Here is a 24,896-nt window from a genome sequence, read left to right as displayed (position 1 = left end):
GAGAGTGTACTCCATGTACCTCACATACCAAACATCAGAGCGCTGGGAGGATGCGATCTAGGTCTTGAGTCGATGGTAAACCCTGGGGAATGGAGAACATAAAGTCGGAGCATCTCCCTGTCCACGACAGGGAATTCGGAGTCAAGGTCAAGTATCAAAACCCTCAAACAGGAAAGCAACTAATCAACTCCGGATCGTTGTCGAAGACTACTACAGACATTTTCAAACTCCTTTTCGTCGGAGTTTGTTCCAGGGGCACTACCATGAAGAAAATATGCCGCAAAGGCTCAATATTTCCTGGCCGTTTGTGGTCAGATAGGTAACACTTTATTAGCATCGCAATCAATAAATTTGACCTGCTCGACAAATCGGAACACAGCATTAGATCTCAGCGTGAGACCTATACAACCCTCACAGATGTCAGCATGTCGACGACAAGGCTTGGCAAAGTTGGAAACAATTTCCGAACTGCTATATACTAGCAATTTAGCTGTTGTCTGTCCTACGACACATCATTATCATTCATTGTACTACTGGTAAGCATGCATAGCTTTGGATTTATCATATTCTTACGGGCCATTACAGAAACACACCGTCACCTTAGTTCCTTACCTTCCCTACCATTACATCACCCCATCTAGACTCCAACTAATTTATTAAGCGAGTCTACTACCTACATCATGCATGTACATGCACATATTTCCGTGCATGTCAGACCCTTCACATGCCTCCCATACATTCTATATTCAGTAGCAAACCCTTTGGTCGATTAATTACACGCACAGCATCAAGATACACCTGAACTGCCGTTACTATTTCAACTGCGTCACATCAAGGAGAAGCTATCTACCGTTTTCTAAAATGACAGCGCACCCGACACTCTGACATACATGAACCGACACACCCACACTAGAAACCCTCATTTCCACGCTTAGCCTCCTGTTTAGCCCCTGGTTTCTATATGCTAGGAATAGATTCCATCGCGACAAATGGCCCGACTAACTCCAGTTCTCGGGATGCTCGGGAACACCGCGCAATCTACTAATAGATATTCAGCTAGACTTCTCCATGTCCCCTCTGCTTAGTATTCAGAGCATAAGTTATCGTCGGTGTATCTTTTTATTGCCTCCATGTCGACAGCAACATACATACTAGGTAATAGTACCTATCCATGTCTTTTGCTGTCTCCACCTATAACAGAATGCTGTGCTGGGTCTTAAGATCATGGGAATTTCCCCGGTTTCTTCTCTATCCAACGTAATATTGCCTATCTACTATCGCGAAGCGGATAATTCATACCTCCCCGGAGACATTATTAAACGGTCCGTTCTCATTGGTCTGCGCCGGCTATCCTTTTACCTTCAGAGTTCGTCTCATTTTATTACAAGGGATCATGCAGTACCTAGACACCGAGGTATCGCGCTCACCTCTCCACAACCGACCGTTCACCGGTCTCTAAAACGTTCAACCCAGTGTGGGCAGAAATGGTTGATCGATGTGACTCCGCCGGACGAGAGTGCCCGTGCAGTCCCAGATCGGCGCATGGTCTTTCAGGGATCCGGGATTCTAATCTCGCTCGTCTTTCTTGCATGGTAGCCCCGAACCAGCCAAACCAGTGTGTTGGGTAGGGTAGCAGTGACGTATCACTAAAGTGCATCATAACCGTCCAATACAAAATAGCCGACTTGTCGTCTCAACTTCAAGGGTCGTCATTAATGACAAAATACCTATCCAGGTATTACCTACTTAGCAAGCAGAAGAGGGAATTAGCCATACCTATGTTTAATTCCGCAAATCATTTTGCTTAACGACGATCTCATGTCGACCCGGTCGTTTTAAAACGCTCGTTGGGCAAAGTCCAGGGCTTCACCGAGTCTGGGGTGCATCAAGCATCAAGCATCAAGCAATGCACACGTGCGCATCCTACGGGATAGGATGTAACCATCGCGCTCGGAAGGAGAGTTTCAGTGATTAGATGCATGTCTCTCGCTTTAAGTCTATCTTCGAGTATGTACCCCATCCAGCTCTGTGTTGTATGCTTTATGTAGCGCAAGACTGACTTGACATGCAGAGCGAGCCGTCCCGCTCCGCTGTGGTGCGTAGTCCGAAGCGACCTTCTCGTTCGCCCTAGCTATAGCGGCTAGTCGCAGAGGTCATTCCCATCGCGTGCGTATTTACGCCCGTACGTTTTAACTCTAATCTACGGCGCGGCTCGATGCATTCGCCTATGCACATCTCCCGCCCGTTTCCGTCATGTGCTCCAGGGTCTCATAATCGTCGACTAAAGGCGGGATGATCTTCAAGCCTCATTAAAAAGGCACCTTCTATTCCGGGTCTTTGGGTTTTTCTCCCACTCCGGCCCGTCAGTTCAGGGTCCCTAAACAACCGACCTCAGCCGGTTCGGTTTCTAATCCCGCAATCTCCGCTTACTTTGATATCGGACCCACGCTTCTCAGACTTCGGACAAGATCAAGATCGGACGAACCAGCAATTACATATCAGACTTAGCGGCGCGTTTCATCCAATGACGTCGTGTGTATTTAAATCAACTCGCCAACAACGTCGCCTCCAATGGACGCTTCGAGCATCTCCAAAATCCCTTACTGTGATTGTTAATTAGCCTAAACCATCTGCGTACCATAAGTCGACAGATATGGAAACACCTCATATGCGATGACCCATATCTGTCCGCTGGAGTATAATCTCGAATGCATCAGACGAGCCCATCAAAGACATCATTACGTATTAAATTACGAAAGTCTACTATACTGACCTCTCTTTTAGGAAACGGGATGTCGAATTAGGAACGTCCCAGGTTACAGTTTGACTGATTGAGGTTGTTATAGACACTTAAGGCACGTCAAATTTAACTACCTTGTACTTGTCTGCAGCATACCTATATGTCAGCTGGTCGAATTATAGTCTATTTCTAGATTGTAATACTAATTAGGGTTCTTACTGCGGCGATAAGACTTTGAACTTCGCATAAAAAGTCAGAATCTCAGTTAAGGATCACTTCCTTTCGTACACTAAGCTCGCTTTACGAAACCAAATTGAGCAACTCGACTTGGAATTCCTAGCAACCACTCGTCTCTTTCCCGTGGCACTTGAATAATCAAGTTGCATTTAATGCATATGTCGTCTCTCTCGCTTTTCTAACTTCCGCCTAAATGAAATAGGTATCGTGAGGATACAGGATTGTGACTTGGAGCTTCATCACAAGAGTACCTACCTACCTAAACGATTGTCAGAGCTAGGATTTGGACTTCATCGTATGTTTTTATAACTCTAGACCTCTATGACATGTTCGAGTTTCTTATAATAGCTTACAACGAGTGGTCAAGACGTTGCAATGCTGTTTGTCCGGTCAACCGCAACAGTAAGCTCTCCATTGGGCCATGGTGGTAATAGACAGACTTGTCTAAAAATAAGGTCAACAGAGAGTCCTAAAACAGTGCGAGAGGTAAGAGTGTTTCCACTTTCTTTGATGAATATCATTGGAATTCAGCTCGAAGTTTCCCTTCCGCCTTCTAACGTATTCCTCAGGTACGTAGTCTCTTATTCATGATTGCGAGTTCCCTCTTCACTTTCGTATTTTCTAGCAGTAGAGGACTCTGTCTAAGTTTACTCTAGAACTATGAGAAGATAGATATCTTATAACAACGTACGTTTATATACGCGCGAAGCCTGGTATACGATGTGGTGCTCTTCTAGCTTACCTACCTAAGGTAAGTGCTAATTTCTCAGTCTAAGTAGGACTTGTATGAGCATGTTATACCTAGATAAGCAGGCCAGAGACCTTGCCCTTTACCCCCTTCGCTACCTAGGCATCTAGTTTCCTTCATATTTTTTGCTTTATATCGCCTTACGTATATTATGGACTAGGTACCTACCTAGTAACTTAGCCTTCACAGTTTAACTCCCCCATGCTTGGAAACCATCCTATTTCATTTGATGGGAAGGCAAGCTTTGCCTTTTTCATTCTTAAATTGGCTCATAATATGATTTGAGAGTGAATACCTAATGTTTGAAGATATAATTTGTTTCTCAATGAAAAAAAAAGGACATAAAATATGAGTACATAGACTGAGTTGACATTCGGCACGTAACTCCAACCCCAACCCTCCTATTTTTAACGACCGAAACTTTCCAAGGTTCATATAATAACTATAATAGGTGCCTACATGACATTACTTCGATATTTTCAAATGTTATTGCTAGCTCATGTATTGTATTAAAGTTTGACAGTGAGTTATATCAGCGGATGGTCTTAAAAAGAAACCACAAACTTTGCTGGCGTTACTGATTTTATTTCATAGATATGGAAGATATGTGCTCAATCAATATATACATGAATTGTTACTTGAACAGCAGAATTGAAGCGTATGAACTCGCACACTGATAAACCGGATACACACTAGGTAGGTTAATACCTGTTATTCATTCCTGACATCGTATCTCCTAAGCGTAAACCGAGAGACTAACGATGAGTCGAGGTGAAAGTTCGTTCAAACCATTTCTCGTTTAACAAGTCGAAACAGTGGTGTACTTGCAGTTATTGCTAGGGCCGGAGCCGATCTCCTTAGGCTCATTTCCGGGAGTGGTGCCTTCGAACTCCTTTACAGTCTGTTAGCAAACCCTTATTCATCTTTCACAGCCAAACCTCTGACACCAAAAGCATAAGGAACAAAGACGGATATTTAGAAAGCAAGCACTTACAACGCAGATCTTCTTAACAGAAGTAGCACAAGTGTTCGTAATGGTAGCAATATCCCCCTTGTTAGAGTTAATCCCAACCAGAGTCTTGCCATCATACGCCTTGACGTTCTTCACCACAACATTGCGCTGGCCCATGACCTTGCAGTTCCCGCACGAGCGGTACAGCTTCCCGAAGTCGACGACGGTGAACCCGTCAATCGTCACGGTTCCCAGGCCGTTGTGCTGGATGACCTTGTCATCTGCACCCGTAGCTCCTCTATCGCTTTGTCAGCATGGAACTTTGACTTCTTATTAGGTAGGTACTGATGGGATGTAGGAGACTTACCCCCCGATAACACTGGCATTCCCATCCCCCTTCAGGCTCAGCGCGTCCTCACATACGGCTGCCCACCACACGTTCTCGATCGTGCACGCGCCCTTGCAGTGCACGCCCTCGATCTGGTCTTTGCCGATAATCACGTTCTTCAGCGTCGCTCCGTCTTCGAGCAGGAACACCGCGTCGGAGTCCCCGCCTTCGGCTTGCCCTGTGCAGCTTACGCCTCGCCCGTATGTCTTGAGCCCGCCGTCGAAGGGCTTGTTTGCTGGGACTTTCTGGGGGGCGGAGAAGGTGACTGAGCCTTTGGAGGCGGGGATGGGGAAGGTCGCGCGTTTGGTGAGTGCGGAGAGCTTGTTTGAGGTGTTGGGGAGGGCGTTGAGGGCCGGTGTGGCGAGGGTGCCGGAGGCGAGGAGGAGGGTTGTTGCTAGAGTGAACTTCATGGTTGCGGTTGGTGGTTGGTTGGTAAGATGTGAGGGTATTGGAATAACGATTGAAAATGTATAACGAATGAACCGCCTGGGTTAAAGAACGTAGAACCAAGTTAGGTTGGAAAAAGAGGCGACGATGAGGTAAGGGGGATGGCCTTGAGGATGGTGTATCTTCTCTTCGATGTCAACGCCGGCATATTTGACCTTTTATAGAAGATATATCCTCGACGGACAACATGAGATCTCATCGCAGCTGGTGAGGACTCGTCCGATGTTGAGCTGAACATGATCTTGGCGATACTCCTGCCAAGGCGGTATAGTCGCTGAAAGCGGAAACTAACTCTATGACACCTAGTCTCTATAGTTACAAGACAACGTAATCGAATCCACTATACTGCTACACCATTCCCTATTACTTTCCCTCAAGTTATTCCGAAGTGGAATAATCTCACCTCGTAGGTCAGGCGGGATGAATCTGTGCATTTATTCCTCCTATACGTAGCCTCTCCTACTTCGCGATGCATAGGCTAATGCAGTTGAGTTACGATGAGTATACTGCTTTGAAAGAAGGTGGTAGTTGATTTGAAAGTGTTCGAGAAGGACTTTTGGAATAGTGGCATAAATGCCAAGGGTGGCGGGCAGGGTGTTCAGTAAATCATCTCCGAGATTGGTTTGTTTGATCTTTGGCTTTGACTTACTTAGCCTCCCTTAACAATTTCGACGAGTTCGTACTTCGGTGGGACTTGCATTATGAAGATATCTAGGCAAAGATATCTATTGGCGTTTCTTAGGAGCGAAGTTTACCTACCTAGAGGTCGATTTCTGAGTACCTAGGAATCATACTCTTATTCTGATTCGAGAGTTTAAAAGTTGATCGATCTGATCGATCTGGGCTATATCCACAGTTTCGTTTGTTCAGCAGCCTCAATCTAGTTGAACCTGACTTGCATTGGTATTACTATGCGCAGCTGAGCACGGTCGAGTATTTGGCTTGCTAAATGCTTTGGTGGTGAGCATCGCAGAATACTGTGCATTCAATAGGAGCTCATTTGTGGAATATCTCCAGATGCTGTTTCACTAGCTTCCCGGTGGGCTCCCTGATAAGTTAGCGGTTTCGAGTAATTTTATCTCGAATGGGGAAGAGCATACGACTAGTAGGGATCACCGCGTTAGGATCGACCAACCCGCGTGGATCGACGACGAGGGTGAGCGTCTCCACCGCCCCATTAGTGGGAGATCTCGAATAGTTACCTGGGTAACTTTTCGATTCACATAATCTTTCGACGATTTCTACGATCATGACTCCAAATTTTGAACTCTGTGGGTGGTACTGCTAGCGGAAACATGTTGTTTCATGAAAGTCCACCTATAATGTTTCTTTTAGGTAATAGTTACTACTGAAGTTCTTTGCATCTAACTACTGTCCTTTTGGAACACCTAGCATTTTTAACTATCCGACCCTATGAAGTCTCAGCAAATCTCCCAGGATATAGATATCAAGTCGTACGAGATCCTCGCCAATAACCTAACCTTTCATGACCCCTGAGAGCCCCCTCTCAATCAATCAGACGAACTTTCCTCACTCAAGACCAAGGCGTACTTGGCTGCTTCAATATCTGCCCGTCGAGCGTAATCTCAACCCCTTCTTTCTCATGGTAGAAACACAGACATCCCGCAATGTTCGCGCACTCAAGAGTCGGAGTCTTGTAATACCAAACCAGATCCTCAAATTTCGATTTCTCAAGACCGCGATGAGTGAGCTCAACACTATAGTAATTCGCCACTCCCTTATACGGACAAGCCGTTGTTGTTTCGCTTTCTCTTAGCAGGTTGCGCTCTACCGCTGTAGCGGGTACATAATACCGACACGGCAGTCCCGTCTCGTATAAATGATAGGACGAATTTGTCTTCGCGACCAACTGGCCCCCAACACGGACTTTGAGAGGCCGCAGCGAGTGTAACACGTCCACGCGACGGAACGGATCCTTTGGATGTACGTAGATGGGCACATCCTCCTCGAACCAGGCGTCAGCGGCGCTGAACTCAACACGCACCATATTCTCCAGGACCTTAGCGCGTTCTCCGATATCTTCCCCGAAGATGAGGACACGATCCGTAGACCGCGTCGCGCCGGACACCCGTGCTGTCCAGAAGGGAGATGGGGACTGCGGAAGTAATAGTCGTAGGCTTTCCTGGAGTGAGCTCCGTGGCACGTAGTAGTACGGGTAGTACTGGTGTTCCCAGACGTATAACGCAGATGTCGTATCTACGATATACTCGCCATCGAACAAGATCCGTATTCGGCGAGATGTGGGAAGAGTCTTGACAGGTCCTTCTTCCACCAACTTCTTACCAAGTTTAAGTAGATCTTGCTTTATATGCGGGCTTGCCATGTTCAACCGTGATGCTCAACGGTGATATCAAGGCTGGTGTTTCGGTATATCTAATAAGAGAAGTGGCAAAAGCTAGACTAGATATTAAAAGACAATTAAGGTTAATTAGACAATAGCCGTTGAACTACGCTGAACGTTTAACTTTGACGTCACAATAAAAAAAGAGATCATGTTTTAAGGGTTAAGGTATTCATTAACACTAAACATTAACGTATCTACCTCTCGCCCTAATTCTATGTACCCCTACATGTAGATATGCAGGGTGAATAAGAATGGCGGGGTAACCGCAGCTCCAGCTCCAGTGAAGGTTCTGACCATGTGTTTTCCCTGCCCGTATTTATATGCATCCACCCAATCCATTACGACCGGTTACGACACATATTTTTCCTATGTGTCATTATAGAATGGCACTCGGGACTCATGACGTCGTGCGCGGCTCCGAAATGTTGAGTTGTTGATGAAGTAAAATAAGGTCCTCGGCGATATGGACACCTGTTAATGATAATAAGGATCCTTGTCAACAATGAAAATCCTCGGCAATGTCCCTGAAGAAGAGACAAAAAAACAAAAACCAAATGCTAGCTACTATACGCCACCAATGTAATGGGTATCTCGAGTGATTAAGAACCCCCAAACCGTAGACCTTGCGGGGATTTTATTGCATGCCTTTATCACGTCCCCGAAGTCGAGTTGGTGGGATTCTTATCATTTTTCGTATCATGCCTTAGACGCCGTTCCGTATGCTACCTCCAATGCGACCTTGTGATTTCCTACAGTTCCAATGCCTGTTGTGATGCCTAATGTATACTATGCCTTCGTGGTAAAATCGTCAGGCGGGGAAAAAGGGTATCGAGGACCAATGCATGCTTCTCCTTTAATACCGGCGCAATGCTTATAAGGATGGTTTAGCGTGTGTATCGCCCGGTTTTCTCATCTTGGTCACGTTAGTTTCCTTAATCGTCAAGGAAGGGGTCATCACAGTCAACCTCCAACCTCTTAGCTGCGGGCTCCTGGTCCTCGATGTCTTGCTCTACAAGACCGTGCTTCTCTAACCAGAGCTTGCGGAGAACGCGGTAGATGAAAAGATACTGTGACTCGGCTTGGACCATCTGCTTGCGCTGTACTCGGAGGGCGTCGACGGTCTCGTACACGATGTCACCTTCATCTTTGTCTTCGCTCTCCTTGCGACGGTCGACATCGCCGGACTCAATTTCTCGCATGAGGTGTTCTAGAGCGATGAAGGTTCCGCTTCGTCCCACGCCTGCTGAACAGTGAATAATTCGAGGGTTGTCTTCGCAGGCGTTCTTTTCTCGGGATAGGCGCATCAACTCGAAGAAGCTGTCGATGTCTTCAAGGGCGGGGACACCAAAATCGGGCCACTTGCAGTATAGGAGGTGCCACACCGTCATCACCTTTTCACGACCCTCGACGCGAATGGCGAGCTGTCGCGCTTCGATGGCGCCCTCGGCATGTTCTTCGACGCTAACGCATTGTATCTGCGCTCGGAAACCGTCGCCGAATTCATCGTGCTCTCCGATCACCAGCGGTGGTTGATCGACATTACGGGGGAAATATTGGTAACATTTTTCCATGCCACCCTCATGGGTCTCTGTTAGCATAACAATCACGGCTGGGTTATCCAGCTGCTCTACCACCATTCTCCAAGCGTGGTCCATTGTTGCTATCTTCGGTCCCTGCATGGCGATGTAACGGTGGGCCGGTTTGCCTTCGGGATCTAGAGGGGAGCGAAGGACGATGGGGGATGCATTGATGTAATCAACTTGACCCTCTGGAACCTGTAGCTTGATGCGGTTATTGGCCCACGGCTGGATGTTCGCATATCGGTCGAGAATTCTAGCCTCGGGCGCAGTTACGCGAGCGAATTGGAAATTGGGAGACGGGTTTTCTTGGCTTTCTCGGAGACGCAAGCGCTCTGCCCAGTTGAGGTCGATGAACTTAGCATCAATTTCTATAAAGCGACAGGGGTTAGCGATTACACATTAGGGTATCATTGTAGCTAAGGCTTAGTCAATAAGAAGGGTGAGATATAAAGCAAATGTACCTTGTTCGGATAGAGTGAGAAAAGCCGGGATATTCGGCTTAGGCGTTTCCATAGCTGCTTCAGTTCCATTCTTGTCGTCGCCATTCGCTGGAGTAAGCTTGTCCGGTTCGACTGTGCCATCTTGAGTAACGACGGCAGGTGAGACTGGGGCCGGCAACGAGGCTGAAGTAGGCGATCGTGCACGCTTGTTAGAATTGCGAAAGTGGAACCCTCGTCGGAAGGGTGATTTCGGTGGCATATTATCAAGGGGAAGGTGAGTGGTCGATATGGTGAGAGATGGGGGCTGTTCGCGTTGGTTGGCAGTAGGACCAAGTTTGCGTTCCGATGATGACTTATCCGGAGGTGAGCCAGCTGGTGATCCCAGCTGAGGAGTTGTGGGAGGACCTCTCTTACTGCGCCTGAAGCGCGAAGATAGATGGTCCATCGTAATCGGGTAATGTGAAGAGTGTCGGAGAGGTTTCGGACGAGATATCAAAGATGGTAGAGTGGTAGCGTAGTAGAGTAGATTTCGGGGTGACGGTATTTTGGGAGTGGAAAAGTATGTGGCGTTGCCCAAGATTAAATATTGTACTGAGGACGGTTGGAAGAGTTTATGTCGAAAAGAGAAGGGGCGGAGCTGGCCACGAGCTTGAAATGATTGGCACGTGGTAATCGTTGCGCAGTTCTCGAGGTGTAGAGTGAGGCAGGGCACAGCAAGGTTAAGATAGGCCTTGAGTCGTCGCAAAAGTGGTACGGGGGAAGTAAGTGGTGGGGTGCGGAAGAAGATGATCGGTATCGCCGGATGTGAATACGGGTAGTAGACAAGAGGTATGGTGTGAGGACGAAGTCAAATATTGAGGCTAGTCTAGAATATCTTAAATGTTATTTTTGAAAAGTAAAAGTGGTGTACAGAGTAGCTGCGTCTGCGTCTAAGAATGACGAATGCCATTCACTTGAGTTTGGAGAGAGGCGACGAGGGCAGGGGCATTGGGATAATTAAATCAGAATGTGGGTCATCATTGGATGCAAGTGGATGTCTCAGGTTGCACACAATGGATGACCTGGTACGTACACGTGGTACATATAGGTACCTATGGGAGTACGAGATACAAGACTAGGGCTGCTAAGATATGTAGCTGATCATTCTCATCCATATGTACCCAGAGGATGGATCTTGATGTTAAGACGATATTGTGAAAAAGGGGTGACGGATTAGTTTCGGTATGTTATATTTAGTCTAAAACCCAACTTGCTAAAATAAAAGGATTTTGAATTCCTAGGTAAATTAACAGGCATTTCACAGTTAGAAAAGAGTTACATGTTGAAAGGCGGTAAAAAGAGAGAGAAATTTAAATATCACGTACTAGGTATGTATCATACGCATGTGATGAATGTACAATACATGATCTTCGAATTCAGAATTCTAAACAGCGTTTAGTTGGTACCCAAGTACCTCTATTGTTCAGCTGGGAATGAACATTTGGACTTCTCGATTCAAATTACCCCGCACCGTGCGAAATGACCTATCGTCCAGGATATCCTCGAATTCTGCAGCTGCTAAAGCGTTGCATTTACCTGTCTAAGACTTTCCATGGAAGGTCCCTAGAACTGACAGGCGTCCCGAGATAGTGGTTCATCTCCAGCTGCCGCTAACCTTAATATTAACCTTACCTTGGAAGTCTAAACCGGCTTCTACTTCGCTTCCACTTCTCTTCCTGATATAGATAGTATAAAGGGTATCGCCAAGGCCAACTTCGTTAGCATTCCTACTTAGTTTTACTTACTAGGTAGTTTTCGTAGGCGGGTACCCAAGTGAGTTTCGATACTTTTTCCATGCGTACAACTCACGTCGTCCTATGTTGGATGTTGGATAACATTTAAACAGCTCTCTCGGCAGGCAAATATTTGCCACCCACTCCCTCTTAGAAGACAACAAGCAAGGTTCCGAATCACAAATGTGTAACATGATTTTCCTTGCCATCGCACATATTTTTGGCTTAGTTCACTCTGCCCGCAGATGAAAAGAGAACATCGAGTTATCAGCAAACTGGATACACCAGCGTTGAGATGAGTAACGATGAAAACATCGGATACAACTTCTTAGACGAAGAGATGTTATACATATTTGGAAATAGACTCACATGGACTATATGCATATAGCTCGAAACATACATAGTAGGTGGGCAGGAATCATGAACTGTGAGAGTGTATCGATGACTTGTAACAGGTCATTCTTAGAACGACAGCTTGGCATAGTTCGGCCCATCACCAAGCATTTTCATTAAAACCAATGCGTGTATCATGATTAAGAAACGATTCCAAAAACAGCATTTGTCGTTCATATCAATGGTCTATGGGAAGAGTCACTTTACCCCTCGTGATGTGGCAGTGCTGGTATTCAGCCTACAGGTACTTACCTGCCTTACCATAACCAGGTACTCACGTACACAAAGAGAATCGGCGACTTGGATCGCACGTATTAGACTATTAACATCATATTGAAAAGCTTACGAAAACTTCACAGTAAGCAAGGCTCATAAATGCCAACCTTCAACTCAAAGACTTTACCCCTTATTCATCCTCACCCACTCATACACCTGCTACTAGGCATTCAAGCTACCATCAAGAAAATCATTAATGAACGACTTATCGAAGATATCAGAAATATCATGCCTTCTGAAAGTATTGGTTCTAGTAGTTCCCTAAGCATTGCCCTTCAGTGGTTAGAGAAGCGATCATTTACATCTTCCGATTCGGACAAATCAGCATCGGGTAGCTCTGGTTCTGGCAGCGGTTATTCACTGAATCGGTCGTTTACTTCCCCTGATATGCGCCCGTACGGCTTTTCGATCGCACCTCCGAGAGATACACCCCTTACGAAGAAATGATGCCAAAGAGACTGAATCTAGGAATCATATCATACTTACCTGGTATCTAGTAGGTATCAACACCGGAGACCTAAGGGTTGGATGATCTGCTTCGAAAACAACGTGGCTTCGTGTATCTAAATTCTGCGTGTTATTTTATGGGATTGTATGCTTAGGAGGGTTTTACTATTAAGCATTGTACCTGACAGAACCTTGGAAGTGCTGCATGCTTTTTCCTTAGGGGGCGTTTTATAAGGGGCTAGCGGTGGGGTGGTTAGCTGGCCAGCAAAAGCTTCTAGGGAACTGCCTAGGTGAAATCTAACGCATACACAAATTCGCTGAAGGCGCTACTAAAGATCTGAATTTTCCTTTTGGACGCTAGGAAGTTATACAACTCTCCTTCGGGAACCACTATTGTGCGATGTTCTTCTATTTTCTGAAATTGTAGGACATGTATCCAAGGAAACAAAGCGTCGGTTGTTTTCGGAGAATTGGAATACACGCCTTCCAAGGTATCCAATCCTCCTCCGGGCTGAATACTTCGGAGATCTAGCATGGATACAACGTAACGCAAACTCGATCTCGAAGCTCCTCTCGCTTGCAAACCCATCTCCTCAGTGCGAAGCACTCGTCACGAACTTCGTCATGTAGGATCAACGTGGGAAATTCCCATTGGAGCGTGCGTCGTTCTTAACGTATCTCATCGGTGTAAAGGATACACACGCCCTACCATATTCTGGTAACCACGGGGATCATGAATCGTAGTACATGTTCAAGCCCGCATCTTGGTCAGAAACGCCATATTGAGGATGGTGATCGTAAGTCAACCCTAGGAAGGGAGAGCCCGGTTGCGAGAATATGGCCGCATCTGGGATACCTACGGCAATAGGGGCAATACGGCCTATCTCCGGTGAAAACAAGCCAACGCCTCATACAGTTACTGCAAAAAACATGTCCACATGGAATAGCAAAATATGGTCAACTATTTTATTTCATGTGTATGATGGTGATACAGAATATTTAGTTTGAACACCAAAGACAAAGGTGAGGATAAAAATCACTTACCTGAGTATGTAAAATTCTCTGTGTTCATGAAGCGTCGAATCTTCACATGGTCGAAAAAGAAAATGGAGAAATTATCGGAAGTAGTATGCCATAGAGATAGAACAGCATGGGAATGGGAAGATAAAAAAGAATTGTGTACGCGGGTAAATTGTTGTGAGGTTAAAAAAATGACTGCTGGTCCCAGAGAGGCTTGAACTCTCGGCCTTCGCATTACTTAATATTTCTTCTTCAGAAGAAGAGAATATTAGTACGACGCTCTGACCAACTGAGCTATGGGACCTTGCGACATTGTTGAAATTTTAGCGTCTAAAATACCCTCATACCTGAAAAAACGGAGAGACAGGAACCAGAAAATGAAGGTGCTAGGTACCAATGTACATACTAAATCGCGGCTCAATTTAGGTTCCGACCCGCATTTTGATAGCAGGCAGCTGGCAACTTTGAATTGTCCACTGACGTTATTTGTATTATTTGTATGTGGCAGTGGAAGCTTCCGCAAGAAAGAATACATAATAAATAATTTCACAATTTCCACATCAAGTTCACGTTCCCACATTCCCACATTCAACATAGACCATAGACCACCATAGACCATGTATGAAGATTCCTGGTACAACTTCGTACCAGATCATACTCATAAGAGGAACCCTTCCATACCACAAACCTCGACCACGGGACACAGGAGACGAGAATCCCTCCTCCAACAGCCTAATGTTAGTATCAATCTACTTTTTATTGTCTCTTTAACACGGTAATAACAAATAATTGTTCCAGGGAAGCAAACAAACCGATCCGATCGAACCTTTAGAAGGGTTACTCGAAGAACCCGAGACGATAATTGGCCCTCCTGAAGCCACATTAAGTCGAAGAGCAAAGTCATACTCCGATTTTTACCATGTAGTTCGTGCGCAGATTTCCAAAGATGCCGCAGCTGCAAAGAAGAAGCGGAGGAAAACGAAGGAGAGAAATCTCGATGCGTTGATGATTGAAAAAGTCGAGAATGTCGACCGTCATCGAACATTGCCGCAGTTGGAGTCTTTCGATAATGAATTGATCGAGGCTAGCCAGCAACAATATTTGTATGGTACCCAATACTGGAATGAAGCGACAACACGGTCGTTAACAGGAACACAGACTTTACAGAGACCAATTAGAAATGACCGAACGTCATCTAGACACCTTGATTAGCGACGCCAATGGTGCCCTAGATCTACTCACTTCCTTGACCGATTCATTTCGTGCGGTAGAGTCGCAAACCTCCTCTTTCCAAGCCCAGTGTGACGACTTGTTGGTGGAGGAGAGGAGACTACAGAAGTTGGCCGACGAGGTTGGCACGGACTTGCATTACTATGCATATCTGGATGGTGTTACGAGGAGGTTGAATGCTCCTGGAGCCAGCCGTCTAGTAAACCATGAGAGTTTCGGCGAAATCTTGACGAATCTAGACGCTTGCATAGAGTTCATGATAGAACACGTCAGTCGATATACCCCTTTTTTGGAATACTGTTGCTAACCTGTATTAGCCTGATTACCGAGATGCTGAATCGTATCTCGCAAGATATCAATCCTTACTTACTAAAGCTCTCCATTTGCTTGAAGTTGGCTTTACTGGCCATCTTGACCGTGTTTCCTCGGAGATATCGAAACAAATTACAGCTACCCAGTCAGAATCTGCCAGGCATGCTCTTGCCTATGACCGGTTTGAAGAGATGGTACTAGAGGTGGATGGTTTGGTAACAAATGCCCAACGCGTTATTAGCAGTTGCTATGATCAACTGGGAAATGCGATACCTGGGAAGAACTTTGATTACTATTCGAATACCGCCCTTAGCATTTTTTCGTCTTACTCGGACGTGAGAGACCGTGATCTTCGCCCTATGACTCAACACGACCTCGAAGTTTTTAGGAAAGACGTTAAGGATATTAATGTAGAAACTGCTTGTCGCAACTTCATCAAGCAATGTTACGAACGATCATATGATGAAGCCAATCTATTTGCCAAGATATTTTCTATCGAGCCGCAGTATAGTGCGGACCCCCAATCCGCTTATGTGGCGTTGAAGGGTCATCAAAAAGCGCTGGTTTCTGTCGCAAATATTGTGCCGATTGCGACAACATTACAGTCAACTTTACAAACAAGCGAGCTTCAAACAGTATGCAATCTTCTTGGATGGGTTACGAATGAATACTTGCTATTAGAATACGACGAGGAAGAAACTCAGCAATATTCTGTTCATTGCCATGATCTAACTGCACGGCTCCTCATTGAACACCTCTGGCCTTTGACAGATGGCGTTTTCGATGCCGAAGTCACCAAGTCTATATCAAGGGCTACCATCTCACCCGAGTCTCTCAAGATTACTCAGGTCATAAATGGTGTTGCATCGTCCAATGCCCATCCGGTTACGAAACGTGCCCTCGAACTCTTGGCTATGTATGACCAAGCAATGCCAAAAGAGCGAAGCGTGAGTAGAACTTAAGATTCATTTTATTAAAGAGCTAATAGCTAACATTTCATCTTAAAGTCGAGTCCTGTTGTCTTCCGAATCATAGACGAGACTATCCTTGCTATGCAACGCGCAGAGTCTCGACTAAAGTCTAACAAAGCGGCTAATCCCGACCCTGACCCTGACTTGTTTATGATAAAGAATTTACTCATTCTCAAGAATGGGCTGGTATCGCTTGAGTTTGGTGATGTCAGACCTCACCCTACAGCGATGCAGCATTTTGGCCAGATATGGGACGCTCTTAGCCCTCAAAATTGGCTGGGGCTGTTCCGCGGCATCATCGGCGGCTCACTAACGCTTGGCCTCTGGTCATCAGCAACTGCGAATCCTACGAACGGAAAGGCTATACCACCTAGGAATCAAGCCCAGCCGGAGCAAGATGTAAATGATAAGCTGGACGAATTGCTCCGGCAAAGTATCTATGCTTTCACGCAGCGATGGGGAACATTGATCAACGCAGCGAGGAGTGGTAAACGTGGCGCTAGGAGCCTTGCGACCACCGAGAAAGAGTTAGATGAGAAGCTTTTGACTGCATTTGGCGGCCAGCCTGAAGTCGTGGCTAAGCTGAAGGAAGCCATCCAAATAAATGCGCAGGCTCAGAAGGAGATGAAGGCCGAAAAAGGCGGGCGGTAAGATGGCTAGGCCGAATCGCAAACCTCGATCATAGCCCGCGACCTCGTTTTAACTGTATAGGTCGTAGTCATGTGGTGAGCTTCGAGGTTTCATTCGGCATATTATGCCTTATCGAATCGAAATGATCCCCGAATTTCGGGAGCCCCCCTAAATGCGCAGAGAAACATGTAAACCTGCATTTTCAAATGGTTAGAAAGATACTGCCGCTTCCGTAGAATTTCGGCTACGTGCGATAAATGACACTTTCTTAAACTATAACGAGAATTTATTCAAGTTTATCGATCTCTACGACTGGGTTATTTACCCAAACCAAAGCCTGGATGATAGTGTCGAAATTTAAATTTAGGGGTTAAGTTCCGATATACTTGACAACTCCTTCCTCAATATCGCCGTTTAATAGCCGATAATGATACCATAATCGTGTAACCTCAAACCGATACATCGCGGTAAGTATATTATATATACAAGGCTGGAATGCACAAAGAAAGAACTCCCCGTTCATCAAAGCAGGCACATGGATGTCAAAGCCCTTTGATTTTATGCGGTATTTAGGATCAAAGGGAACGCCAAGGTTCTACATCTCGGAATCACAGCTGTGTCATGGTTCTCCGAGCTACACTCCAGCTACCTCTATCTCGCAACGGAATCTTACGCTTTAAGCTCTACAGCCCAGCCTACTTATCCTTACCCGCTAGAAACGAACATCAAAATGGCTTCAACTCAAACAATCCAAGTCCCCCACCTCGACGCCACCGTCGGCTTCGAACTGTCCAACGGAAAACTGGACCCCGCGAAACCCACCCTCGTCCTCATCGTCCCGTTCTGTGCTACGGTCGAGTATTACCGCGCGCAGCTCGATAGCCCGAAGCTGACGGAGAAGATTAACCTCCTGGCTGTTGAACTCCTTGGCCATGGCGCGACGACTTGTGCTTCGGAGCATTTCACGTATTGGGACTCTGCGCTGGTGACGCTACAGGCTATGCAGGGGTTGGGGGTTAGTAAGGCGTATGCGCTGGGCTTGAGTCAGGGGGGTTGGGTGGTGGCGAGGATGGCGCTTTTGGCGCCGGAGAGGGTGAGTTGTTTATCTACCTAGGTGAGGGAGGTGAGGCTAATGGGTTTATAGATTTTGGGGATTCTTGCTATGGCTACGTCGATGGATTCCGAGTCTGCCGATTCGCGCACGAAGGGGTGCTGGTAGGTTTATGTTTTTTTTTTGTTAGGTTTTGTAGTAAGAGGGGGTCGCCTTTTCAACTCAACGCTGGAGGATCGAATACACTTGTGGTGTTGTTGATGGCGTAGGCGCTAACTGTGTCGGATAGGGACCCGGCTCCGTTTGCCTCGCCTTTCCTTCAGAAATGGAGCAGCTCTACGCCAAATCCGGATTTCGTCGTTGGCGATGATTGGATCCAGCCCGTGCTTGGACTCGGGCTCGGGTCTGCCTCTACACCCGCCGCTGTTGAATACTGGTCCGAATCGATACGAAAAGTTTACTCGGGTGATCAGGGGCGTCGGAGGTTGAGGATGGCTACTCTTAACTTGGCGGAGAGGGATGGGCTGCTTTTTAGGATCGGGGATATTAAGTGCCCTGTTCACTGGTATCAGGTAATCAACTCTCATTCTCTTTGTCCCCGTGTATTTCAATTTCGAGAAGTGGTTTAAGCTAATATTATCTAGGGAACGGAGGACCCAATCTATGGCACAATCGTCCCGCAAGAGCATATCAAACTTTTTACTGGTTCAAGCGAGGCCAAGCTCAATTTCATTGAAGGCGGTGTTCACTTTTTGAGTGTATCGCATCCCAAGGAAGTCGAGGAGGCGATATTCGAGATGGTGCACTAGGTTAAACCCTTGAAACTAGAAGACTACCTAGTATATTAACTAACCGAGAGGCTCGTAAACAATACCTTATCAAATTGGTTATACCCTAGTGAGACTGAGTGCCACATGGCTCCTATCACTGCCAAACTTTTCAACCACATCAATCTTGCTAGAGCCTTTCGAATTTACTGTTGCCGTGAGAACAGCAGAGAAGCTCTGGTAAGCCCCCAGAACAAGCCGTTGGAGGAGGCTCTCCTTTCCCTTTTTCGGGCCGCCCACCTGTAGGTTGTACTGGTAGTAAGTGGAATTAGTAGATTCCAAAGCCGTCCGGACGGGCAGTTTGCCGTTAACATATTGGCTTGGCGTCACGTAGACATGACCAGCGTCCGTTTTGTTCGCGTCGTTGTCGTTAACCAGCTCAAGATTCTCATTGTCGGTGAATAGGCAAGAATCAATCTTCCCACCCAGGATGGTGAGTTCCAGACCGGTTAAGGTCACCTCGCTGCTTGTATTGTTCGCGGCTGAGACGGTGATGCTCACTACATTACCTGCCGACGGCTGGGTCGGCGAGACCGAGTATTTTAGCTGTGGGTCGCGCGCATCGTCGAACTGATCGATCACCGGTTTCCCGGTCTTTTTGATATACGTCTGTACTGGGTCGTCCGGAGGGTCGCTGTTACCGAATAAGTGTATGAGGAGACTGACTAGTGTTAGGATCACCCCGACCACGACCAATACGACGCCAACTACCGGAAGTGCCGCGGAGAGAGTCGCGCTGACGGCCCAGAAACCAATTTCGGCGCCGAGATCGACCAATTCGAGAGTTACGGAAAGAACCTGGACAACCACGGACAACGTGTTGATAATCTTGTCGGGTAGGCTGAGACTATCCCAATCGTGGACCAGGCTGAAGGTCATGGCTATCGATATGCCAATCCCCAATGCGGCGCTGAAGACCTTCAGTCCGGTGCTACCAATGCTGAATTCCTCGGCAGCCTCTGCTTCCCCGGGAGGAATCTTTTCCGGCATCTCATCGACAGATTCGTTCCACCCACTTCCGCCTTCTCCTTCCTCACCAGTCGGCACCCCATCTCCTCCAACATGTTCACCTATCGACTCGTGGAAACCACCTTCAGGGTTAACATCGTCTGACATTTCAGCCATACTAGCCGCATTGTCGTCGAGCGATCGATAGATCCCCTGGTCCATCTCCGCTGTATCCAGATGATCGAGAATAACCGTCCCCGTCCTCCCTTTCCATACCTTCCACGAGTCGTAGGCGTACTCCAGCCCTTCGGCTGTCGTGATCAACATCTCCATGATGACCGTTGCGCGATCCGAACCGTCCATGCTATTCCAATCCTGGACAAGCCCGACGAGGCTGTATCCAAGTCGGAAGAGTTTGTAGGCGGCCTATCACTTTTATTAGTCTGGTTGCAGAATATAAGGAGTAGGTCATGTAGGGGAAGGTGGACGTACCATAGAAGTTGTGAAAAGCCCCTTGAGAACCTTGCTCGCCTGGTACTTCTCAGAAACCTGGTCCCAGGCCTCACTTATCCACTGGTAGAAAGCGGTGCCACCCCACGCTTTATCCAGCCCCTTATCCTCGCTGAATAGCCAGCCGGTGAGCTCGTCCGTCATGTCAAGCGTCGCGTCGATGATCTGCTGGGCCCGAGTGTCCGCCGACTGGTTTTGATCCAAGCCGTTGTCTGTTTCGAATTGTTCCACGTCTTCGCATAGTGCTGACTGGATGTTGGTTGGGAGCGCACTGTTTCCTCCGAGAGCCTGTGTGGTAAGGCTTCGGATGGACTCGGTGAGGTACTCCCGCGCTTCGCTCTTGTCTGCGCTGATTGTGGGGAATTCGGCGCCGCGCTTGATTGTGTAGCTCACGATCTTCTGGAACCAGGTGTCTGCGAATTTTTTGTCCGGTGCTAGGGTGTGCATCATGCATGACTGCTGGTTCATCACATTCACTCCCTGTTTAGAAGAAAAAGAGTGCTTTGTTAGCTAAATAGGAGCATGTCTCTGGGGGAATATCTCACTGACCCTTTGCATCGGATTTGTTAGCTGCAGATCCATGACAGCTTCGTTTTGCAGCACAGACAGCATCTGCTGCGCCCAGTCTCCGGGGTTACTGTCTAGATACGGAGCCAAAAAGGACTGGTGGAGATTCTTCATGCCTTGTACAGATGTGAGGTCGTTGATTGTGTTATACTCCTTTGAGCGAGACAAGCAGCTTTTCCCATTGCCTTGCCACCAATACCAGAGGTTCTTCTGTTCCTGGGCTGTGAAGGAGCTGCTATACTTGTCCGACCCTGAAAATGAGTTGCACAGGAATGCGACCGCGTATTTGTTTCGGAGAAAGTCTTTGAGCTCACTGTCTAATCCATCGGCGAGCTCGGTTGGTAGATCGTTGGGCTTACTGGCACTTAGGAATGATTGACGATCGTCGTCATTCATATGATACAGCATCATCTTGTGAATCAGCTTCTGGGACGCATCGTGGGCCTGGCGAACATCGTTAGTCACCTAGGTACCTTTGGTGATACTTGTAGTACGAGGGGGTTCTATGAGTAGCTTACACTTTGGTCGTCATAGTCAGGGAAGTCCACAAGGTCCGATACATCGGCGGTTCGTTCTTGCTCAAGGTACTTGGTGATGTCGGCCGGTGGACTACCATTTTCCCCTGAGCTGATGTCTCCAAGCTTAGAGGAAAACGCAAAGGCATAGGAGACCTTTGCTCGCATGCTCTGGAGGTGAGCTACACTGGAACCTCCCTTGGAAACTGAAACGAAATGCCTGGTACGGTTTAGCACGACGGTGTATTTCCATCCGTACCTATTCATATACATACCTGTTCCCTTTCATTTCGCGCATAGCAGGATCATACTCAAATGCCACAGCAGTGCTATCCTCCGGGAACAACAGATCGGCCTCGATTTGGAGCTCCCGGAATAAACAAGGAAGAGTTAGATCTATACCTAGTTGGGACTGGAATCCCAACTCAAACACGCCGTTGTTCAAGCCTTGGTTGGACAGAAAGGGGATTATGGAAGCCCGATGGAACTGAACCGTAAATATGGGATTTCCCTGGGCTGATATCGAATGCAAAACGCGGTACAGTGGATCAATGTTCTTGCCATATTTTTGGTTGAGTTGTGTCTGGAGGTTGTCGAGTATCGGAACCTTAGCCGTGGGTACTTGATATCCTTCATCAGTCTCAATGAAGCCTGTCATAATCTCCCCTCCAACAACCGGGTTCTTCACATTATCCCAGTCGGCTTGGTCCGCTGGCCAGATTTCCTTGTCAAAAGTAATGCTGTACGAACTCGTCGAGATAAAAGAGCCCAAGCTAGAACGACGTGATGTTTTTGACTGAGTTGGGTCTACAGCACGTGCAAGGAAACGACAGAGACGGCCATTCGCTGCAAGACTTCTAGGATTTGACTCCGCGGTTAGATATGTAGCCCCGGTACCTCCAGCACCGTGTGAGTAAACCTTTAGGAGGCCATGCTCCCAGAGTGAAAGGCGGGGCAGATGGCGAGTCCATCGAAAGTTTCTTGAATTTCTGTCAGTAGCTACTTTCAACTGAACTTCGTTATCGATGATGAGACATCCATCGACGACCTGTAGGTAAGGAAGCTCATATCCAGTGGGAAGGGAATTTGAATCAGGTGCATAAGTGTGGTACGTATTCTCGATCAAATCCAGAGGAATCCCTCTAGCAGGCGGAATAGATAGCTTTCGGTCAATGGAAGTCGATCTGGAAGCGTATTTGCGGAGTCCAGAAAGCTCTTCGTTGAGTTTATCCTGCACAGTTTGAGTTCCATGTTCTCGAAGTAACCGACGAACTCCGGGAAGGTTGGCCAGGAACGGGATTCTCTTATCTGCTGGTAGGTCACGTAGTAAGGCTGCTGCTGAGTTACGTGACTGAGCTGGATCATTGAAGGCGACTAGATACCCGTTGGCGTGATGAAACTGGCCGTCCTCTTGAGCTGAAAGCCCGTATAGGGTCTGTATCCCGTGTTTCGTACACTCAATCGATTTGATCTCCACTACTTGGTAAGATTCCCCTTGGATTTGATAGATACAATGGCCCACATCCAGGGGTTGAATCCGTTGGAATGGGTTTATCGAATTGGCCGCACGGGGATCTACGGCACGTAGGCCCGTTGGCGTCATGAAAACCTGTGAGGTCGTCGTGAACGGAACGCCGCCGTCTATAACCGTCAGCGAAACGCGACTGAAGGTTGAGGTTTGTTTGACTTACTGAATCCTACAAGTGCTGTATGCCGTCGGGTTTGGGTTGCTGCCCCAACCCTCACATATCTTGGTGGAAACCCAGAACTCAGGATACGGCCTTCGTTTCTCAGTTCTTGCACTGGGAGTGTAGCTTGATTCTCCAGCTGGATATCCGTGTCTTTCGTGAAAGAAGAACTGAACCTAGTTCCATTTGGCCAAGGCTCAGGGGGGTTCCCGTAGAAGCATTGGTAGTATGGTGCCGTCTCGTATGATTCATCGTCATCATGGGCTACAAGTAGGTATTATTATCATACAGTACCTAGGTAATAGGTATCTATTTAGGCAAGAAGTAAACCTGAGAAACTTACCAGAGAGAGCCCATTCATGGATACCATCATAATCGCTCACAGAAAATGCTTTATCGATACCTTGCTGCCATCTGTCGGACTGCAGTGTACGGAAGTTATCTGCTAGTTCTTCACAATGAGTCTTCCACTCGTTGATGACGTCTTCCTTTGCCTGCAGACGATCGATGCTAGAATGTACCGCATTTACGTATTCTGTACTCGATGAACCGTTCTGCTTTCGAGAAGTGTCGGTTACCATGTCATAAAATGCCTTTAGCACGGTAAATGTCGGGGTAGGTTGGGCAAGATTGTATGGAGTTGAGGGCGCAAAACTGATTGTGCTTAGCTTCCCGCAGAATTCGACAAGATCATCAGTCTTGGAGTCATCGTCTTGTATATGACTATTCCAAATGTTGGTCGACCAGTGCTGGAGGATTTGATTACTCGGTCTCTCTATGTACCCGTCGGCATAACCAGGTAGGTTACCAGGTTGGTAAATGAGATAGTCGACAATGAAGAGCAGCGAAATGCTAAAGAGATGATCCTTGTTATTTTGGTCCACCATGATCTCGCCGTCGATGAAGTCATCGTCCTCCATTCTATCACGCATGTACTCATGAAAGGTGGTATTCCCATCTGCGCCGCCATCTTTGTCAAGATCAATTAGATCTTTGAGCGTAAGATGACCGAGCTTTGCTAGATGGGTATTGATATGTTCGCCAAGGCAATATGCCATCAACATCGTCATCACTTCTCCATAGCGAACCGTTACATGATCCTAAATGAGCTTAGCCACAGTCCATAGGAAGGGGGCAAACAACTCACAGATAAAACCCAATACTTGTACCCATGAGGGTCTGGAATACCGCTGAGATTATCTATGGCATTGGCAACTGAAAAGTTCGCTAACAGCCCTAAATAGACATAGGCTCTGTCGAGCCCATCCAGTATCTGACTATGCCAGTCATCCTGATCCGACTCAGGGGGATAGTCAGGCGAACCAGGAATATACTTGAACAGGCCTCTCACGTTGTAGTTGTACCTTGACTTATTATGTAGACGGTTGCAAAAATCACCGATCGGAAGGCGCTCCAAGGTCTTCATGTCATTGACAAGAGTCTTGAATATAGACGCGAAATCGGCCGAGTCACCCATGATGCTTGTCCGGTCAAAAGAACACTTTCAAGTAGGTAGTGTTATGAGAATACAGCGACCCAGGACATATTGGATCTCACCTGGCGTTATATTTATAATGAATTTACATCTTTTGAAATACCTACCTATGTTTACGACTGCCAATCACTTCTCTGCCGACCACAGAAATTCCAATATAAGTCGTGTTACTACAACTAAGTTGCAGCTTCAAAACCGGTCAAGAACTTAGAGGTCGTTTTCTTGCCATATACCTATACCTACACCGGTTTACCACGATCGTCGTACTCCCGGCCACCACAAATAGACTCCAAGAGCGATTTCTCCGCTGTCATGGATATGCAAGCTTCGGGTCGAAGAGTATGACT

The 24,896-nt window shown here is 46.9% G+C and overlaps 6 protein-coding genes and 1 non-coding gene across 7 annotated transcripts; 2 read left to right on the top strand and 5 right to left on the bottom strand.

Annotated features, from left to right (window-relative positions):
• Positions 1-4,320: 4,320 nt before the first annotated feature.
• On the bottom strand, positions 4,321-5,986 carry GGS22DRAFT_116935 (polysaccharide lyase family 3 protein). Its single transcript, XM_047958121.1, has 3 exons — positions 5,045-5,986; positions 4,720-4,975; positions 4,321-4,617 (listed from the first exon to the last, which is right to left on the bottom strand). Exons 1-3 carry the CDS (start codon positions 5,473-5,475, stop codon positions 4,525-4,527), a joined length of 780 nt encoding a protein of 259 aa, XP_047820555.1. The 5' UTR covers positions 5,476-5,986; the 3' UTR covers positions 4,321-4,524.
• An 803-nt stretch (positions 5,987-6,789) lies between these two features.
• Positions 6,790-8,028, bottom strand: GGS22DRAFT_158537 (DUF427-domain-containing protein). The gene has a single exon (XM_047960652.1). The coding sequence runs from the start codon at positions 7,854-7,856 to the stop codon at positions 7,047-7,049; it is 810 nt and encodes a 269-aa protein (XP_047820554.1). The 5' UTR covers positions 7,857-8,028; the 3' UTR covers positions 6,790-7,046.
• A 781-nt stretch (positions 8,029-8,809) lies between these two features.
• On the bottom strand, positions 8,810-10,342 carry GGS22DRAFT_178804 (phosphatases II; the record flags this gene model as incomplete). The annotated part of the gene is made up of 2 exons (XM_047963606.1): positions 8,810-9,825; positions 9,919-10,342. 2 exons carry the CDS (start codon positions 10,340-10,342, stop codon positions 8,810-8,812), a joined length of 1,440 nt encoding a protein of 479 aa, XP_047820553.1.
• A 3,662-nt stretch (positions 10,343-14,004) lies between these two features.
• GGS22DRAFT_t40 lies at positions 14,005-14,109 on the bottom strand. Its single transcript has one exon. It is a non-coding gene; the product is annotated as a tRNA-Ile (tRNA).
• A 203-nt stretch (positions 14,110-14,312) lies between these two features.
• GGS22DRAFT_116841 (Sec34-like family protein) lies at positions 14,313-17,324 on the top strand. The gene is made up of 5 exons (XM_047958118.1): positions 14,313-14,542; positions 14,604-14,908; positions 14,964-15,303; positions 15,353-16,294; positions 16,355-17,324. Exons 1-5 carry the CDS (start codon positions 14,423-14,425, stop codon positions 16,967-16,969), a joined length of 2,322 nt encoding a protein of 773 aa, XP_047820552.1. The 5' UTR covers positions 14,313-14,422; the 3' UTR covers positions 16,970-17,324.
• Positions 17,325-18,847, top strand: GGS22DRAFT_116842 (putative alpha/beta hydrolase). Its single transcript, XM_047958119.1, has 4 exons — positions 17,325-18,041; positions 18,093-18,163; positions 18,289-18,571; positions 18,644-18,847. Exons 1-4 carry the CDS (start codon positions 17,679-17,681, stop codon positions 18,806-18,808), a joined length of 882 nt encoding a protein of 293 aa, XP_047820551.1. The 5' UTR covers positions 17,325-17,678; the 3' UTR covers positions 18,809-18,847.
• GGS22DRAFT_116844 (uncharacterized protein) lies at positions 18,644-24,614 on the bottom strand. Its single transcript, XM_047958120.1, has 8 exons — positions 24,202-24,614; positions 23,398-24,154; positions 23,058-23,318; positions 21,642-23,007; positions 21,370-21,586; positions 20,834-21,295; positions 20,267-20,764; positions 18,644-20,200 (listed from the first exon to the last, which is right to left on the bottom strand). Exons 1-8 carry the CDS (start codon positions 24,529-24,531, stop codon positions 18,887-18,889), a joined length of 5,205 nt encoding a protein of 1,734 aa, XP_047820550.1. The 5' UTR covers positions 24,532-24,614; the 3' UTR covers positions 18,644-18,886.
• Positions 24,615-24,896: the final 282 nt, after the last annotated feature.

Source organism: Annulohypoxylon maeteangense, assembly GCF_022496945.1.
Source record: "Annulohypoxylon maeteangense strain CBS 123835 unplaced genomic scaffold GGS22scaffold_5, whole genome shotgun sequence".
NCBI lineage: Eukaryota > Fungi > Ascomycota > Sordariomycetes > Xylariales > Hypoxylaceae > Annulohypoxylon > Annulohypoxylon maeteangense.
The sequence above is the reverse complement of the archived record's forward strand: the minus strand, read 5'-3'. Positions and strand labels throughout refer to the sequence as shown.

Bases quoted from the DNA above. Each gene is read 5' to 3' on its own strand.
- GGS22DRAFT_116935 (XM_047958121.1), bottom strand. From the start codon at position 5,475: ATGAAGTTCACTCTAGCAACAACCCTCCTCCTCGCCTCCGGCACCCTC. The intron at 4,976-5,044 runs GTAAGTCTCCTA...ACAAAGCGATAG, and splicing joins AATGCCAGTGTTATCGGGGG to AGGAGCTACGGGTGCAGATG. The intron at 4,618-4,719 runs GTAAGTGCTTGC...CAGACTGTAAAG, and splicing joins CTGTTAAGAAGATCTGCGTT to GAGTTCGAAGGCACCACTCC.
- GGS22DRAFT_158537 (XM_047960652.1), bottom strand. From the start codon at position 7,856: ATGGCAAGCCCGCATATAAAGCAAGATCTACTTAAACTTGGTAAGAAG.
- GGS22DRAFT_116841 (XM_047958118.1), top strand. From the start codon at position 14,423: ATGTATGAAGATTCCTGGTACAACTTCGTACCAGATCATACTCATAAG. The intron at 14,909-14,963 runs GTATGGTACCCA...ACAGGAACACAG, and splicing joins GCTAGCCAGCAACAATATTT to ACTTTACAGAGACCAATTAG. The intron at 16,295-16,354 runs GTGAGTAGAACT...TTCATCTTAAAG, and splicing joins CAATGCCAAAAGAGCGAAGC to TCGAGTCCTGTTGTCTTCCG.
- GGS22DRAFT_116842 (XM_047958119.1), top strand. From the start codon at position 17,679: ATGGCTTCAACTCAAACAATCCAAGTCCCCCACCTCGACGCCACCGTC. The intron at 18,042-18,092 runs GTGAGTTGTTTA...ATGGGTTTATAG, and splicing joins CGCTTTTGGCGCCGGAGAGG to ATTTTGGGGATTCTTGCTAT. The intron at 18,572-18,643 runs GTAATCAACTCT...AATATTATCTAG, and splicing joins GCCCTGTTCACTGGTATCAG to GGAACGGAGGACCCAATCTA.
- GGS22DRAFT_116844 (XM_047958120.1), bottom strand. From the start codon at position 24,531: ATGGGTGACTCGGCCGATTTCGCGTCTATATTCAAGACTCTTGTCAAT. The intron at 23,319-23,397 runs GTAAGTTTCTCA...ACCTACTTGTAG, and splicing joins CCATGAATGGGCTCTCTCTG to CCCATGATGACGATGAATCA. The intron at 20,765-20,833 runs GTCAGTGAGATA...TCTTCTAAACAG, and splicing joins TAACAAATCCGATGCAAAGG to GGAGTGAATGTGATGAACCA.